Source organism: Nelumbo lutea, chromosome 5, assembly GCF_056320005.1.
Source record: "Nelumbo lutea isolate HS-2025 chromosome 5, American lotus-T2T, whole genome shotgun sequence".
Taxonomy (NCBI): Eukaryota; Viridiplantae; Streptophyta; class Magnoliopsida; order Proteales; family Nelumbonaceae; genus Nelumbo; species Nelumbo lutea.
The window spans coordinates 25,625,740-25,644,210 of NC_142688.1; the positions used below are offsets into that span (position 1 = coordinate 25,625,740).

At 43.3% G+C, this 18,471-nt stretch overlaps 5 protein-coding genes across 5 annotated transcripts; 1 reads left to right on the plus strand and 4 right to left on the minus strand.

Annotated features, from left to right (window-relative positions):
• Window positions 1-7,784: 7,784 nt before the first annotated feature.
• On the minus strand, window positions 7,785-8,354 carry LOC148851136 (auxin-induced protein X10A-like). Its single transcript, XM_088943168.1, has one exon. The coding sequence runs from the start codon at window positions 8,238-8,240 to the stop codon at window positions 7,929-7,931; it is 312 nt and encodes a 103-aa protein (XP_088799294.1). The 5' UTR covers window positions 8,241-8,354; the 3' UTR covers window positions 7,785-7,928.
• Window positions 8,355-10,149: 1,795 nt separating this feature from the next.
• On the minus strand, window positions 10,150-10,994 carry LOC148851137 (uncharacterized). The gene is made up of 2 exons (XM_088945667.1): window positions 10,748-10,994; window positions 10,150-10,677 (listed from the first exon to the last, which is right to left on the minus strand). Exons 1-2 carry the CDS (start codon window positions 10,829-10,831, stop codon window positions 10,150-10,152), a joined length of 612 nt encoding a protein of 203 aa, XP_088801793.1. The 5' UTR covers window positions 10,832-10,994.
• Window positions 10,995-14,740: 3,746 nt separating this feature from the next.
• LOC148851138 (auxin-induced protein 15A-like) lies at window positions 14,741-15,789 on the minus strand. The gene has a single exon (XM_088943166.1). It carries the CDS (start codon window positions 15,193-15,195, stop codon window positions 14,878-14,880), a length of 318 nt encoding a protein of 105 aa, XP_088799292.1. The 5' UTR covers window positions 15,196-15,789; the 3' UTR covers window positions 14,741-14,877.
• Window positions 15,790-15,816: 27 nt separating this feature from the next.
• Window positions 15,817-16,346, minus strand: LOC148851139 (auxin-induced protein 15A-like). Its single transcript, XM_088942592.1, has one exon. The coding sequence runs from the start codon at window positions 16,251-16,253 to the stop codon at window positions 15,936-15,938; it is 318 nt and encodes a 105-aa protein (XP_088798718.1). The 5' UTR covers window positions 16,254-16,346; the 3' UTR covers window positions 15,817-15,935.
• Window positions 16,347-17,063: 717 nt separating this feature from the next.
• Window positions 17,064-17,962, plus strand: LOC148851140 (auxin-induced protein 15A-like). The gene has a single exon (XM_088942593.1). It carries the CDS (start codon window positions 17,337-17,339, stop codon window positions 17,628-17,630), a length of 294 nt encoding a protein of 97 aa, XP_088798719.1. The 5' UTR covers window positions 17,064-17,336; the 3' UTR covers window positions 17,631-17,962.
• Window positions 17,963-18,471: the final 509 nt, after the last annotated feature.

Sequence of the window (18,471 nt, forward strand, 5' to 3'; positions counted from 1 at the left end):
TCTGTCTTCCAAATTCTGCATCAATTTAGCATGAAACTAAACCCAAACAATTGTGTCTTCGGAGTCACCTCGAGTAAGTTCCTAGGGTACATCGTCAACCGGCGCGGTATTGAGGCTAACTCGGACAAGATAAAGGCCATCCTAGATATGAGACCACCTTGAAAAGTAAAAGAGGTTCAGAGGCTAAATGGCCGCATAACCGCTTTGAGCCACTTCATGTCCAAGTCGGCAGATCACTGCTTGCCTTTCTTTAACCAGGTGCGAGGAGGGCGAGGTCTTAGAACTATACCTCTCGGAAAATGACGAGGTGATCAGTTCGGTACTAATAAAAGAAGTAGATCGGGTCCAACGTTCCATCTATTATGTTAGTAAAATTCTGTAGGGAGCAGAGATGAGATAACTGCAGATAGAAAAGCTGGCATATGCACCGATAATTGCAGCTCAAAAACTCCGCCCATATTTCCGAGCTCATACTGTCATCGTCTTGACTGACAAACCTCTAAGGCAAGTCTTACTCAAGCCCGAGGTTTCTGGTCGGTTGACGAAATGGGCAATCGAGCTCAGCGAGTACGACCCTCTAGTATAAGCCACAAACTACTATTAAGGCCCAAGCCTTAGCAGATTTTATCGCCGAGTGCACATTCAGCCTCAAAGTCGCTAGGCCGATTGAGCCCGAGATCCCCAGTTCGGGTGAGCCTAGAGCTCCCAGGCCAGTAGAGTCCGAACACCATGAGGTAGCAGCTAGGGTGGCATCTCTCCTAGTTAGGCCAAACACGAACTGGGATGAGGAGCCCTGGATCCTTCACGTAGATGGCTCCTCGAACCAACAGGGCAGTGGGGCTGGATTAGTCCTGCGCGGCCCGGGTGGCACGAAATTAGAATACACACTACGCTTTGAGTTCGCGGCATCCAACAACGAGGCGGAGTATGAGGCATTGATAGCCAGGATGGCCCTAGCGCAGAAGGAAAGAGTGAAACACTTAGATATCTACAGCGATTCCCAGCTTGTGGTCAACCAGGTTACGGGCGAATACGAAGCACACGAGCTAACTATGATCGCCTACTTGGCAAAGGTAAAGGAGGCTCTGCTCAACTTCTAGTCACACTTCATCAAGCAAATCCCGAGGTCAGAGAACACTGAGGTTGACGCCTTGTCCCGGTTAGCCAGCATCAGTCACAACGCCATGAGAACCGTGTACATAGAGGACTTACCTCGGCCTAGCATTCTCGGTGGGGCAGAGGAGGTTTCTCCCATCCTGGAAGTAGAGCCGAGTTGGATCGACCCACTCGCGAGCTTCTTGCTAGATGGGACCCCCCCTGCGAACCGCAATGCAGCCAGAAAGGTGCAACGCCAGGCAACCAAATATGTCACAATAGACGAACGGTTGTACCGATGGTCCTACATGCTTCCCTCCCTGTGTTGCTTGCGACCTACCGAAGCCGAGCTCGTACTCCGTGACACTCATGAAGGTCTGTGCGGCGGACACTTAGGAGGCAGGGCCCTCGCCTAGAAGGCACTTCGACAAGGGTACTACTGGGCCAACGATGAAGGCAGAGGCCATCGAGCTCATCAGAAAATGCGACAAGTGTCAAAAGCATGCCAATATCCACCATCAGCCTGCCGCCGACCTCAAGTATCTCACCAGTCCATGGCCCTTTGCGCAATGGGGCATCGACCTCCTGAGGCCATTCCCGCCAGCAACAGGCTGGAGGAAGTTTTTAGTGGTGGCAGTAGATTACTTTAGAAAGTGGGTAGAAGCTGAACCTCTTGCAACAGTTACAGCTCGAAACGTACAGAACTTCTTTTGGAAGAACATAGTATGTCGCTTCGAATTACCTCGGGTACTGATCTCCGACAATGGCAAGCAGTTCGAGGACATCAAGTTTTAGGAATGGTGCAAAGATATGAGGATTTGACAGAACTTCACATCAGTCGCGCACCCGCAGGCAAATGGTCAAATAGAAGTGATGAGCAGAGCTATCCTCCGTGGACTGAAAGCACGACTAGACCAAGCTAAAGGGTTGTGGGCGGATGAGCTACCAAGTGTTCTATGGGCTCACCAAACTATGGAAAAAACCGCCATGGGAGAGACCCCCTTTAACCTCACCTACGGCACTGAAGCGATAATCCCGACAGAGATCGAAGTACCTACACTGTGACTAGAAGCATACGATGATCAGACAAACGGAAACGAGCTATGTACCAACCTTGATCTACTTGACGGGGTAAGAGACCTCGCGTACATACGGACTACAGCTTACCAGCAAAGAGTAGCTCGGTACTACAATGCCAGAGTAAAAAAGTGGAACTTCCGCGTCGGTGACCTGGTTCTCCGTAAGATCATGGCACCCGAGCCCGGCGTAGGCAAACTTGGACCGAATTGGGAAGGGCCCTACCAAGTAAAGATAGCGCTCGGGGGAGCATACGATTTCGAAACATTAGAGGGCAAACAAGTACCCCGAGCGTGGAACGTCATTAACTTAAGACAATACTACCTATAAATTACCAAGCGAAGTGGACTAGGAGTCGCTATCAGAGCCTGAGAGTTAGAACGACGAGCTAACAAGGACCTCAGCACCATAAGACTTAGTCACCTCTTCGGCATGGACACGGAAAAGCAAATGGTCAATTCGGCAATATAGTCATCAGAGGCATATAACAAGGACCTTGGCATCTTGTCATCAGAGGCATATGGTCAGTTAAGAAAAAAGAGGGTGACAACAACTTAACCAAAAGAACGTTTCATTACAAAATACCCTGTTTACATTCCAAAAAAAAAAAAACTCTGTTTACATTCCAGCAGTCCGACAATCACAGTCCTTACCCTCGGAAGGCACGTCGACGATACCCGAGGGTCCTGCCTCATCCTCAAAATCTGGTTCACAATCAGTCGCGTCGGCCATCTCCTGAGTAATGCGCGAAGTAGTTATGGCGCTGATGTCAAGCTCGGGGTACGTATTCCTGATCATTCACCGGCTCAGTTTAAAACCCCTTTTGTACGAGCCCACCATCAGGTCGTCAAAGCGCGGCAAGGCGTTATAGTCTTCAACGGCCTTCTTCTTGGCATCCTCGATGCCCTGAGAAAAGATCTCTGTCCTCTCCCTAATATCCTCTTGAAGGTATTCGGCCTGATGCTGCAAGTCCAGCCTCAGGTCTGCCATGTGCTTCACCACCACTTCCATGACCTCGGTGTCTCTCTGAGACCTTGCCAGCCTGGCCTATGCAGCGCGAGAAGTCGCTTCGGCAGCGCGGGAAGCCTCTTTGGCAGCTCATGCCCGCCTTGAGCTCCTTTCCGCTTGGGCTGCTAAGGCATGGATGGAGGAGTTTTCCTACCAAAAAGGAAAAATAATGGGAATGTTCAAAGAGCAATAGCAAGAAAGGTAATGACAAGGAGCCCGACAAGAAGTCGCTGACTTACCACCATGGCATAAGAGGCAGCACGCCTGGCTACATGGTTCAAAGGAAGCTCAGTCCATGCTGCGACCTCCTCAGGGTAAACGGCCTCCCTACTTTTTTGAAGAGCGTGGTTCGATGACAACACGCTCCTGAACTCACCTTGGCCTCCCGAGCCTGAAGGCCCAGCTCGCGTATAAGCAGTCTCAGTGTAAGGAGGAGCCCCCGTATAAGCAACCTCAGCGTAAGGGGCCCCTGCCGCTTCTTGTACTGGAGGGGCCATCTCGGGTTCCCTGGGCAGATCCACTGGCAGGTTGCCCGGTACCTCGGGCTCTGCATCTCGGGGCAGTTCGGCATGAGTTTGTTTGGCACTCGCTTCCTCCTCTTCATGGCATGAAACAGGTTCCCACCACGAGTCTTCTCTGCGTCCATTACACCTGCAAAAAGAGCTCGGCATCAAGAAAACGAAAGAACGGAAAGCAAAACAAAAGGCAAGCCTTTGAGCAAGGAACCTACCCAAACTCAGGCCGGCCTGGATGAGCTTGGCCTCTGTTAGATAATGGTGGTATTTTAGCCCAAGTCGGGCCCATTCCCGGAGGCCCTTCGCCGTCTCCCTATCTAGCATAACATCGGCATCTGGGGCAGCCATCCCCCACCCGGTTAGGAACGGCCACCCCATTGCACTTCGCACTCCAAAGTAGTCCCATTTCCACACCAAGACCTTGTTGGGAAGATCGTGTAAAAGCTTGAAACCCGGGTGAGGAGACAGGTAGTACGCCCACCTGCATCTGGGAAGGGGACCTGCTTGCTTCTTAAGTATTAGAATGGAAGAAAAGATCTCTAGGTCTAAAGGCAATATCTGTTCGCTAAAGAGGGAGATAGTCCCAACCAAATTATGGATAGAATTCGGGTGAAGATGGCCAACGGTAACGCCAAAGTGGTTCATAACCTCGATGATGAGGGGGTGGAAAGGTAGGCACAACCTAGCGACGAGCTGCTGCTCCCGGAATATCACGGTCTCGTCAGGACCGTGTTCCCAAGGGAAGTTGCCCGAGGGTATAAAGTAAGTGTATTCCCTAGGCAGGTTGAACTAGGTGATTAGGGAGTAAAGCCCCTCAGGCGTCATGGTTGAGGGCCCAAACTTGTCTAACGTCCGACCTCGACGGGAGGAGGATGCCAAGGTGACTCGGCCTACGGGTTCGAACTCTTCCTCGATCTCCTCCTCGAGCTCTACCTCGGGTTCACTAAGGTTGTTGGGGGATGCGGCTCAGTTCGTAGAACCTGCATCTGACCACCTCGAAGAACTGTCTAAGCTGTTCGAGCTAGAAATCGGGAGGAAAAGAATACCAAGAGGAAAGTACTGACTCACTCGGAAAAAGCAAACGAACTATGGAAGGTTGACGCGAGATAAAAACTTGGATGCGAGCTCAAGAAGCAAACGCAGGAGAATGGCAATGAAAAGCGACTGGGGGTCCCCCACTATTTATACCCACAGTGACCGAAAATCGATGGTTGGCAAATCCAACGACCCACGATCAAGTTGATCGCACGCCTCCTAAGACTGAGACGTGACTAGCCACACGCCTTTTGAAACTGAAGCAGTGTCGATGCATGTCCCCTCGAATTAAAGGCGGCAGCGACGCGTTTTTCAAATTTGAAATAACGCCCGCTGTCACGTCTCCCAACGACGCATTTTTTAAATTTTGAAATAACGCGCGTTGTCATGTCTCCCAGCATTTAAAGAAGGATTAGCGCATTTCCTGACTTTTTGGCGCTCGAGAAACCTAAAAATCTCCTGACGAACGCACATTTCGGCTAGCAATCAAACCGGTTCGAAGTACGGGTCAAATCCACCCGCCACCTCGCAAACTCCCAGCGCCAGGGCAAGCCCCTTAGCGCGAGGAGTGGGGGGCAATTGATGAGGGAAGATTTGGCCCGACCTCTTGACCATCCAACACGTGGCAGAAGCAACAGCTCGGCACGACAGTACGCTCAAGGCACGAGCTTTGAGAGTAGGAACCAGCGGTCCGAGCTCCCCAAAAGGAGCCCGAACTCTCCCTTTGATCTCGAGCCTTACGAGGAGCACAAAGGGCAACAACCCGAACTGGCCCACCCCAGGGCAGTTTGGGCCACACTTCTATCCGAACTCAAGACTTCACCTCGCACACCACTCCACCACTTCGTCTTCAGGCCGCCAAACTGAACAACCGTACCTGACACCAAAGGAGTCCGTATCCTGAGGCGGCGCACTTGACTGACCTAGGATTTGATGCTTGACAGCCGCATTTCAACGGCCACCTGCCACCGCCACCTCTAGTCACAGAGACGGCTCCGACAAAGAGAGCAGTGGCGGTTGCCTGCCCCAGCAGAGGTGATAGCACCCGAACTGACAGAAGTGCAGAGGTAATGATACCCGACCTGACAGGAGCTTGGGAGTGAATGTGCGAAGTGGTTATAAAAGGCTCTCTTCCCCCCAAGAAGGAGGTATGCGATAATTTTGCGCCATCTGGTTTTTTATCTTGCCTTTGAGAAGATATTAACTTGAGCTTCGGAGCACTATCACCGGGTTCCTCTCCGGAGACTATTCGCTTTTTTCCCCTTTTCAGAAACCTTTTGCTCCAATCAAAGGCAAGATCATTGATAGATAAAACTGACCGGATTACGCTCCATCAAAAACCATGGGTATCTGATTGCCTGGAATGGTTCAAGCAAAAGCCCTTCTCCGACGTTCTCTCTTACCTTCTGCACCAACCGTTAATGTTCCCAAGGGCCATTTTGCAATTTACGTTGGTGATCAGGCTCAAAAGAAGAGGTTCATTGTTCCCATATCTTTCTTAACCAACCCTTCCTTCCAAGATTTATTAGGTCAGGCAGAGGAGGAGTTTGGGTTCAACCATCCAATGGGTGGTCTTACAATTCCTTGCAAAGAAGATCAATTTCTCGACCTAGCTTCTCGTTTGTGTGGCTAGTGATCATGAGAGGAGCGGAATGCAGGAGCCTGAAATCAATTGAAGAGGTCAATCAAGAGAATTAACAGATCTGCATCTTGGTTGACATTCTCTTCTGCAACATCGCCAGATCGCAAGTTTAAACCGCATTTCTTACAAGTAAGAAGACAATATATTCAAAGCTGCTGAATGGAGAAAGGACTTTCGTTTAAACTTTCTCTGGTTTTACAGCAAATGGGAAGATTGTGCTCAAAGTTGCAGCCTCAAGGAAAAACACATTAACATGGAAATCAATTTGCAAAGCATCTGCTTTGCCACTCCAATGCATATATAAATTTACTTTTGTACATGACCAGGGAGTAAATCTCCCCAATACAAACATCTTTCAATAAATTCCTCTTCATCTTTTGTTGATCAAACCATTTTGTTTCATTCATGGATACCTTTCTATTTTGATGTAAAGAATTAGTGGCCGAATTATTAATACAAGATAGAGGAGTGTTATCATAGGATAGATTATGGGTATTGGTTGCAATTAACAGTACTGTTGAAAATTGTGACCCAACAGTTGAAGAAAATAGTCTGGGGTTAGCTTATCTCCCTTAAATTCTGGAGTACAGTAGTTCTTTTTAATAAATTTATTGTTCTTGCTTGGAATAATTCATGTTTCCCCTAAAATGGTTTGAGATCCAAGTAACCCAACCCCAATTACCTAACCATATAGGTGTTGCATACACATGCAACATAAAAAGGATCAATTTGCTGAAGCCCTCAATTATCAGTTGATTTATTGGACGCAATAGCTAATCCAATAATAGATCCTATCAAGGGGAATTATTCTTCAATGAGGAAACCATTCAGTCACCATGAATTTTGAATTTAATTTGCAAAATTATACAAATATAGAAAGTCAACTTGAATAGTTGCAGGATTAGTAGGGAGAGTGGGTATAATCAAAATGTCGAACGATATGACCTTAGTTCTGATCAGACACCTGTTTCCTTGCAAATAAATTTTGTAAATTGAGCACTGCATATTGTAAATTGTGGGTCTGTCTATATCTCATACGAACAAAGCTTCCAACGTGATTTATAGTCGCACATTTCAGACATGATGTTTGTATACCGTAAATGGTGGGTCTAGACCTGATGATCTTGTTTGTATACTTGTTTTTTACTTTTTATTTGGTAATTTCTATGATACTGGAAAGATATGGTAGCTGTAAAAGCTTTAGTCGATATGATACCCATGTGAATTTGAATGGATACCAGTGTATTAATTGGTTATAAAGTTTTTAAGTGCCATATACACCTTTTTGGTATGCAATCAAAGATTTAACTTGGAGAGATGGAATATAGAATTATGTCAATCAAAAATGTTTGAACAAAAACAATTTTCAACTCAAAAAGATATTGGTCAAAAAAATCTATTTACACTATACAAATCTATTTACACTATACAATCTATTTACACTATATAGAATTATGTCAATCAAAAATGTTTGAGATAAGGAGCTTCTTTTCCCTCCTCCACTAGATCTTCCGCAAAAATCTATTTACACTATACAAGATTTCATCATTTTCTAATCATAAACTATTCAATGAAGATGTGAGATGAAGGAAGGCATCCTCTTTGCAGGGGATGGTGAGAGCACCCATTGGATGATCGAATCCGAACTCCTCTTCGGCCTGACTTAACAAATCTTGGAAAGAAGGACGGTTCAAATATGATATGGGAACCACAAACCGCTTCTTCTGATGAGCCTCTCCCACATACACCGCCAAGTGGCCTTTTGGGACAACCAATGCCACCGCTGAAGCAGTTTGGTTTGCAATCAGAAAAGAGCGTCGAAGCATCATCTTAGCGTGAGACAAAGCAGTAGGCAAACGGATACCCATGGCTTCTACCTACAGTGAAGTCAGAAAGAATTTGCAGATCTAAGAACAAATTATCTTTTAAGAATAGAGAGGCTGTGATTTATGAGGACTTAATTGGAAGGTGAGATTGTATATCGGACTAAGTATGCATGTATGTATATATATAGCTAGAAGAAGCGCTCAGAAGGCAATCCCTATCAAAATATCGAACAAGTGGTCAAGAGGCCAGCAGTTGGCTGGTTCAGGATTAGAGACATTAGTCATGAGTGTTCACATGGTTTTGCCTCCAGATCCGTTGTCCTGATTTTAATTAGGTCTTCAATGGGACAAGAAATGCTCATTCGTTTCTCTAGTGAGAGAGAGACTGAGGGGACGAAAATAGCCATGCAATGCCCAATCACTTGGGATTTGGTGAACAGCTAGTTAAGAGTCTACAACCCAACTTGACTAGACGGATAAGAAATCGCCCCTTGATTGTGATTTGCGAGTTGGAAATACATGACTATGGAAATGTTTGGTAAAGTTGTTTAGGACGATGGCCACAATACGAGCCATTTGGGGACTTAATGTACCTATCAATTCTGATGAATATCAACATTCTTTTTTTTTTTTTGTTTCCATCTTTCTTCCCGAATAGAGGGGCAATAAGTCTATTCTCTTTCCTTGGTCATCAAAGGAACAATTGAGTCAAAAAGTGTAAACCTAACTATCCTCCAGCTCAGCCCATTATCCACTTTCCTCTTTTCTGCTATCCAGCCCCCTTCTAAATTTCATGGTTTTTGTTTCAAAATTTGAGAAAATTAGATAATATTGAATTGGATCAATGTGGCTTCCAGCCCATCCAGTCTCACAAAACCATCTTTAGACTATTCCCTTATCGTTTTGTTTCCGTTTCTCTTTCTCTTTCTCCTTCTCTCTTTCTCTCTCTCTCTTCTGCTATAACCAAAGCTCTTCAGCAGTTTCTGTGTATCTCTCTAATGTTCAAACTCAAGGATTTTACATTCTACTCGGGCTGCCATTTGTATCTGGTTATCCAAGTCCGGCCGGATTTGAAATTTGATTTGATCAAACTGCATTTGTATTTCTAATCTACCCCAATCAAATCCAATTTTGATTCAACTTTGATAATATTGTATGACTATATAAAATCAACATATATTTATTGATAAAGCTATTTAAATATCGAATTATCATTAATAAAAAAACAATAAATATCATATTTTCTTCAAATGCTCATAAAATCAAGTCTAACTAAAGCCATTACTAATTTATTTTATTAATAAAATATCTGTCATTTTTTATTCATTAATTTTATTAGTAAAATATAATAACTTTATTATCTTTAATTTAATTTAATTCATTAATAATATATAATATCTGATTCCAATCTAAATCTAGCCATGTAGGTAGATTTGATATGATGATTTCGACTTGATTGGTTGACCTTCAAACGGCTCGAAACCACAACGCATAGCTCGGTAGTATATTGCCGACCAACTTGACTCGGCTACCCACTGCTTGAGCCTAAAGCGGAGAAGAATGCCCCTGCCCATCAAGGCTTGAGGACGATCGGTCAAACTCCATTCACCTACTGACTAAATCGGTCAGAGCTAGCCAAGCAACGACTAGCCCTCGAAGGGCCCCAAAGGATCTCAAGACCGGAAATTGAGCATCCCAAAGATGAGAGCTTGGAATACACTCCTGCTTCGCTAGTTGAAGGCTGAAGATCTCGGGCAACTCAAACCTCGGCCAAGGCAAGGCCGAGGAAACAAAAAAAAAAAAAGAAAAAGATGATTGCACACAAGTTTAGAAACAGAAAATTTCATTAAGTTAAATAGCCAGTACAATAGATGAAAGCTCGGCATACCGAGCCATTACAAGAGCAAAAATAAAAAAAAAAAGAAAAAGAGAGAAAGGAACCCGCAACAGTTCAATCCATGGAAGGGAAATTAGCGGCCTCGTCACCACCATCCTCATCATCATCGCCGCTTTCGCCCTCCTTATCAAAGAGTTCATCCAAGGCCGGGGGCATTTCGTTGTCGTAGGGCTCCCAAGTCTGTGCAACACCAGTTAACTTGGGACAGTGGCACAATGATCTCTGTCGGAAGATGTTGAAACTAGCCTCGAAGGAAGCCGAAGCATACTGATCCATGTCTTGCTGAAGCTCCACCGAGCTCTTGTACCGTGCTACTGCCTCCTCGGTGGCCTCTTGATTCAGCCATTCCCTCTCTACCTTTAGTTCGATGATCTCGTGCTTGAAGCCATGGACCAACTCCACTTTCTCAGCCAACCGAGCCTTCAACTCGGCCACCTCCTTCTCTAGTGCAGCGGATCGCTCTCTAGCTGCCTGAAGCTCGGCCAATTGTGCCTTCAGTTGCAGGTACTCGGGATGCTCCTTCTCGTACCATTGCTGCAACTCACGAAGGTGATCAACCACGGCAATGGCCGAGCATGTGTTCTACGGACACAAGAAGCATTGTAAGTACAAGGAAACATGCTTAAAACAATGAAGGCAAGTATGAACTTACCTGAGCCGCAACCCGAATGAGTGAGCACTCTAAGGTGGTGCTCCCGGTACTCCCAGCCTCTTTGGTGATGCAGGCCGTCATCATCCCGTGGGGTTTCTAGCCTGTCCTGGCTGCGAACTGTCCAGCGCGACACATGAATATCGGAGCTACTACTTCCCACCTCAACTCACGAAGGGAAGGTAGCCTTGCTAGCTTCCCTGGCATCCACAACCACAATGTCCTCGTCGTCATTCCCTTGTCACTGAGCTCTTTTTTGGCGATGAGGCACCCTCTCGGAAGACCTCGGAGGAGGAACTACCTCGGGATGGACATGCAGTGGTTTACCAACCCGGTTCTGCCTTTGGCGATTCTCCATCCGACATACAATTTCCTCCTCACTTGCCATTTCTACACCTGCACCACGAAAACACGACAGTAAGTACTAGGTCAAAGAAGCAAAGAAAGTATGAGCAAACAAAGCAACGAAAAGGACGGATCAACCACCCTACGCACCAGCCCGCCAAGCATTAACATCTCCGAGCATGTATATGCAACTACATCTATCTTGTGGATCATGCTCAGAGCTGACCTTTCCTCCCAAGTAAGTGCAGACCATTGACTCCGCCGGGGGATGGGACTCTATCCCAAATACCTTGGCCGCTAATCTCATCCTGACAACCCCGGAAACCCAATCTGACCAGGACACGGATCTTCGGCTATAAAAAGGTACTCCATGCTCAGGGTAAGGGATCTCACTTCTGACACCCATACTGCTATTCTATTTGGACTAACATCCCTGTAGTTCGGTCCGACCATCCATTACCTCTTGCTGACTTGAGCGTCGGAGTATCTACCCGGGTATAGTTCCTCAGGCCTCTGACTTCTTATTTTTTGATCACAGGTCTTGATGCATGGCTCATCCTCGTAGTTCAGCCCCGCCTTACTAATAAGGATTATCTGATTACTCTTCTCAATTCGTATGAATAGATTAGCACCAATATTGAAATTAATCGGCATGCATGAATGCATGATTAATTATATATTGAACCCAAATTCTTCCTCTGCCTGTTCATGTTGTGTCGGAATTAGAAGAAGCTGCTTCTGAATCTCCCGGCCATGGACAAAGACCGGTTTCTGGATGAATCAACGGTGACTTATGAGAGGATTCTAGTTAAATGAGAACAATTGAACTAGACATATCATATGCAATGCCAACTGTTTTTGCTTGACAATTGTTACAAAAGGAAAATAGAATTTGGATTTGAGAGAGCTAAATATGTGAAAAGTGTAAGAAGTTATGAATAAAAGTCTGCAGGACAGGGCTACTGACGCTTACATACCTCGTGGCTAGTGCCACCGTGGGTTTAGGTAGCGACATGAAAGTACGTAGGCGGTAGGTCCACACTGTATATCGTTGTGGGTTGGCCTTGCCCTAGTATTTTTATCCAAATTAGGACTGATATTTTTATGAGTGGGCATATGGTAATATATAGTTTATACGTACATTTCAAGTTGTGAAAGTTGCAAGGAAACATTGGACGCCTCTTCATTAGCTTGATGCATTCATTTGTTGTTTGCACAGATCTCTACGTAACACATTAAATTCTCCTGAATTCATACCTAACTAATATTTGTGTTTAATTATTATACCAACACCATCACATGGATACATGGATGTAGCCACCACTTGGTAAATGCCTCTGTACCATGGGTGATGGGTCCGTGGATGAATAACTAGAAAGGGGAGAGAGAGATGGATCTTCAATAGCTAGGCCCATTGGTTGCAAGGCAAAGCCATGTGACCCTTGAAGATCTGCAGGTCTTTCAACAGATCCAATTTGGCAGTCGGCAGTGACTTCACAAGAGTACTCAAGACACATTAGGATTGAAAGGATCGACAACACAGTCAGTCTCACCACATGCCCAACATTTCCTCAAGTGACTGGCCAAGTGGGGTTTGTAGTGAATGACATTCAAATCTTTGATAATGTGTTAGAAGACAACACACCATGTGATTTCATGATCGTGTGTTCAAAATTTGGTATTCCAGCCACATATTCTCTCTCTCTCTCTCTCATTCTCTCTATATATATCTACCCACATTCTGAATGAACGTTCATCGATCTTTCCACACTAGCTAGCCTTCATCTCGGTGCATGCTTTCAGAGCTTAAGCAAACTTTGAGATCCATATTCAGTCACTCTTTCTCTTTTCAAGTTACCTCCTCAGAAGCCATGGGTATACGATTGCTAGGGATGGTTCATGCAAAAACCCTTCTCCGACGTTCTCTCTTACCTTCTGCACCAATCGTTAATGTTCCCAAGGGCCATTTTGCAGTCTATGTTGGTGATCAGGCTCAAAAGAAGAGGTTCATTGTTCCAATATTTTACTTAACCAACCCTTCCTTCCAAGATTTATTAGGCCAGGCAGAGGAGGAGTTTGGGTTCAACCATCCAATGGGTGGTCTTACAATTCCTTGCAATGAAGAGCAATTTCTCGACCTTACTTCTCGTTTGAGTGGCTAGTGAGAAGAGAAGAATAGAAAAACATCAAATTAAGGAAGCCAATCGAGTAAGCATCATCTGCAAGCTCGCCAGATCACAACTTCAAACCACTCATGATTACAAACAAGTGGGAAAAGAGTGCGCTTAAAAGCTTATTGGAGAAGGGAGCATTGAAGCTTTCTTTGGTTTTCCAGCGAATCGGAAGATTGTGCTAGCAAATTGATATGGATCGATCTTTTCAACTTTAATTTGCAAAGCATCTAGCCGTTCTCTATGTGTAAATTCACTTTTGTACATGACCAGGGAGTAAATCTCCCCAATACAACATCATTCAATATATATATATATATATATATATTTGGATGAAATACAAACATCATTCAATAAATTCGCTTAATCGTTTTTCTCTTTGAATCATTTCTGTATCTCCTTAAAACATCCTTCGGAATCGGATTTGGAATGTTCTATTTCCGTAATCTCCTTGATTCAGATAGGAATGGGAATCATGGGTTTTCATTCACAAGATATACCCGGCCAAAATAATTCTTTTTAGTTGTATATTAGGCTGCATTAAGAAGCAAGGAGTACAAACGCTGCATTTAGAAGCAAGGAGTACAAACGAAACGCTGCATTTAGAAGCAAGGAGTACAAACGTAAAAATGTATCCTAGTATGCTACAAAATAATTAATGTCTGATTCATGTAGTTCAAGATTTTTTTGCCCATTTAAACAACAGAAATTGAATAAAGATATAAAAAGCGCAATAATTACAGAAGAAAATAACAGACCATTTAAATAAATATAAAAATAATAAATTGATTAAATAATTTATAGGAAACAAAAAATGTAGGGGAATTTTAGAAAAAAACAACAAAAAAAAGGGAAAGGCATAGAAATTGCATACAAATAACAAAAATTGAATAAAAACATAAAAAGTGCAACAGTTACAGAAGAAAATAATAGATCATTTAAAAGAAATATAAAAAACAGATTGATTAATAAATTATAAAAAGTAAAAAATGAAGGAAAATTTATCAAAACTTTCAAAAAATAAGAAGTGCAGAAAACAACAAATAACAAATCATTTAAGCATAACCTGGAAGAAAATAATAGATAGAAAAACATAAAAAATGCAAACATGATAGATTTAAGAAAACAGAACATTTTAGATAGAAGTTCAAGCCATATATATGACCAGTACAACCTTGTACCTCTAATTGATAGAAGTATAATATGGAGGCATGAAATTGCGGCACAAACCCATGCCCGTGTTTTGGTAATTACAGTATTATTTGACTGTACCTTGTACACTTTTTTTTTTTTTTTTTTTAATTTGGCAATTTCTATGATACAAAAACTTCAACCAGAGACCCACTTGAATTTCAATGAACCATTTGATTGGTTATCTGTTTTTAGGTAACCATACCATGGAGGGTATATGGAAAGGTAGAATTATGTAGATGAAAAACGTTTGGACAAAAATGATTATTTTAAAAATTAAAACTAAAAATGATGGAAGATCAAAAGAATTCTATTGTATAATTTTCCGGAGGATAAGGAACTTCTTCTCCCTCTTCCTCAACTCTTCTACAAAAAGCTATTTACACTTGATCACTAATTTCTTTACACAATGTTATCATTTTCTAATCATAAAGTACACAAACAAGATGTGAGATCAAGAAAGTCATCTTCTTTGCAGGGGATGGTGAGAGCACCCATTGGATGATCGAATCCGAACTCCTCTTCGGCCTGACTTAACAAATCTTGGAAGGAAGGATGGTTCAAATATGATATCGGAACCACAAATCGCTTCTTCTGACTCTGAGCCTCTCCCACATAAACGGCCAAGTGGCCTTTTGGGACATCCAAGGTTGCTGATGAACTAGATTGGTTTGGAGTCAGGAGGAAAGAACGTCGAAGAATCATCTTAGCATGAGACAAAGCAGCAGGCAAACGGATGCCCATGGCTTCTACGTAAGGTGAAGTCAGAAAGAGTTTGCAGATCTAAGAACAAACTTTTAAGAATAGAGCTAATAGCTAGGTTGCAATTTGTGAGGAATTGGAAGGTGAGATGGTATATCAAACCTGTATTTGCATGTATGTATATATAGAAGAAGCTATCGGATCAGAATTAGGGAAATAATCCCCATGCCAACAAATATTGAATGACGAGTGGTGAAGAGGCAGTTCACAGTTGGTTGAGACATAAGTCATGAAGGTTCACATGGCTTTACCTCCAGATCCATTGTCCTTATTTTAGTTAGTTAGGTCTTCAATGGGACAAGGAATGCCCTATCGTGTCTCCAGAGTGAGAGGACGAAAATAGACAGAAACAGCCTAGTGTCTACGACCCAACTTGACTTGGAGGAGGAACAAGCAGACGCCCCTATAGCCTTAGTATATATCACCCATTCTGGCCACCGAATGTGAGGTTATGGCCTTCAATCGAAGTTTTCTTGTAATTTGTAACGTGCGACTTTTTGACTGGGTCAAGCCAATCAGTGGTAGCATGGATCAGTGGACCAAGTCAATGGTTTTCAAAAAACTTTTGGGTTGTAGTTTGCCGGGTAGTTTAAAACTCAAAGGGATAAAACAATGAATTCTATTCTATAATTCTTAGGGAGGATAAGGAGCTTCTTTTCCCTCCTCCACTAGATCTTCCGCAAAAATCTATTTACACTATACAAGATTTCATCATTTTCTAATCATAAACTATTCAATGAAGATGTGAGATGAAGGAAGGCATCCTCTTTGCAGGGGATGGTGAGAGCACCCATTGGATGATCGAATCCGAAGTCTTCTTCGACCTGACTTAACAAATCTTGGAAGGAAGGATGGTTCAAATATGATATCGGAACCACAAATCGCTTCTTCTGACTCTGAGCCTCTCCCACATAAACGGCCAAGTGGCCTTTTGGGACATCCAAGGTTGCTGATGAACTAGATTGGTTTAGAGTCAGGAGGAAAGAAGGTCGAAGAGTCATCTTAGCATGAGACAAAGCAGTAGGCAAACGGATACCCATGGCTTCTACGTACGTACGGTGAAGTCAGAAAGTGTTTGCAGATCTAAGAACAAACTTTTAAGAATAGAGCTAATAGCTAGGTTGCAATTTGTGAGGAATTGGAAGGTGAGATGGTATACCAAACTTGTATTTATATATATACATGGTTTTGCCTCCAGATCAATTGGTTGAGCTTTGATTAGGGACATGAGTCATGAAGGTTCACATGGGTTTGCCTCCAGATCCATTGCCCTTTATATATTTTAGTTAATTAGGTCTAGATAGGGACATTAAGGAATGCCCAATCATGTCTGTAGAAATGTAGAGTGAGAGGACGAAAATAGATCACAATGCCCAATCACTTGGGAAACAGCCCTAGTGTCTTGTCTACATAACCCAACTTGACCTTGACCTTGAGGAAGGAATTAATTAATAAGCAGGCGCCCCTTGATTGTAAGTTGCAACAAATACATGACTGGAAATTAATTCTGGGCCCTACTGCCTCTGCCTGGTATATATCATGCACCCATTCTGGCCTTTACAAGTTTTGTTGTAATCTGTACGTAACGTGTGAGTTGCTGACTGAGTCAAGTGTATGCTTTTAGCTAGCTAGCTAGTCACCACTTGGCCGGTGTTGGTGCATGCCCCTCCCTGTACAATGGGTAATGGATCGGTGTGAAAGACATGTCAACAACAGTAGAGAAACCGTTGCAGTTATTGATAAGACGGATCTCCAACAAGGCCAAGTGATCATCCTTGACGATATATGCTAGTCCCTCCTTCAACAGACAACAGACCCACTTGCCAGCCACTCCTTATCTCAATGTTTACTCAAATCCTTATCTCTAAAGGGATTTGCAGTCCATTGTGATGTGCCGATGGCAATTTAATTTGTAGATACAATATGTTTGCTCTATCCAAAAATCTTTGACAAGTAGTTAAAAGACAAGACCCTCTAACCACTTGTTCATTTGATGAGTGATGTCGGGCCACATACTATCTATCTACAGCTCCCTCTCTCTATATATCTCTACCCACACTCTGAAAGAAAAGTACCACCATCTTTCCATAGTCTAGCCTTCACCTCTGCACTTTTCAGAAGAGATGGGTATCCGATTGCCTGGGATAGTTCATGCAAAAGCCCTTCTCCGACGTTCTCTTTTGCCTTCTACATCAACCGCTAATGTTCCAAAGGGTCATGTAGCAGTCTACGTTGGTGACATGCAGACCCAAAAGAAGAGGTTCGTTGTTCCAATATCCTACTTGAGCCACCCTTCCTTCCAAGATTTGTTAGGCCAGGCAGAGGAAGAGTTTGGATTCCACCATCCAATGGGTGGTCTTACAATTCCTTGCAAAGAAGATCAATTTCTCGACCTTACCTCTCGTTTGAGTGGCTAGCTAATGAAAAGAGGGAAATGCAAGAACCTCACATTAAAGAGGCCAATCAAGAAAAATGAATCTGCAGTTCAGTTAGCATTCTGTGCCTAGCTACAACATCGCCAAATCAGAGGTTTGAACCACGATGATATCAAGCAAGTGGGAAGAGAACACATTCAAAAGCTGAATACTTCAGTTTTACAGCGAGCGGGGGAGATCGTGCTCAAAGCTGCAGGGGAAGAACATTAACATTGATATATAAATTTACTTTTGTACACTCCAATGTATAAATTTACATTTTTACACGACCAGGGAGTAAATCTCCCCAATACAAACATCATTAATTCAATAAATTCTTTTCCGTCTTTAATACTGCAAAATCTTAATGGTTACTTTTTGTTTTGATGTTGATAAATCCGTGCATCTTGTTTTATGCAGGATAACCTCTCTCCTTTCGTATTAAGAATTGTAGTGGAATTAATACATGGTAGAGGAGGGTATTGTACCATACATTATGAGTTACCCAAGTTAGATTGCGATTAACAGTTGCCGAAAATTGTTAGCAGTCCGGGATGATTTATCTCACCAACTCTCAGGACCTGATAGTGCTCGATTAGATGCTGAGACATCCAATCAAAAATAATGTTTTCTTGGTAAAAGGAAAAATGTGAGCTATACAGACTGTAAAGTAGATTTTCGTTTATGATTTGGAAATTAAAAGATATCCATATCTGAAAATATTTGGCCAATTAACTGGAATCAATAAAGTGGTACGAAATCAGGTTTTATTTATCAAAATTTATGGGTGGGTTTTGGTTGGTCAAAATTTTTTTCATATCATATCTTTCCCACATTATAGATT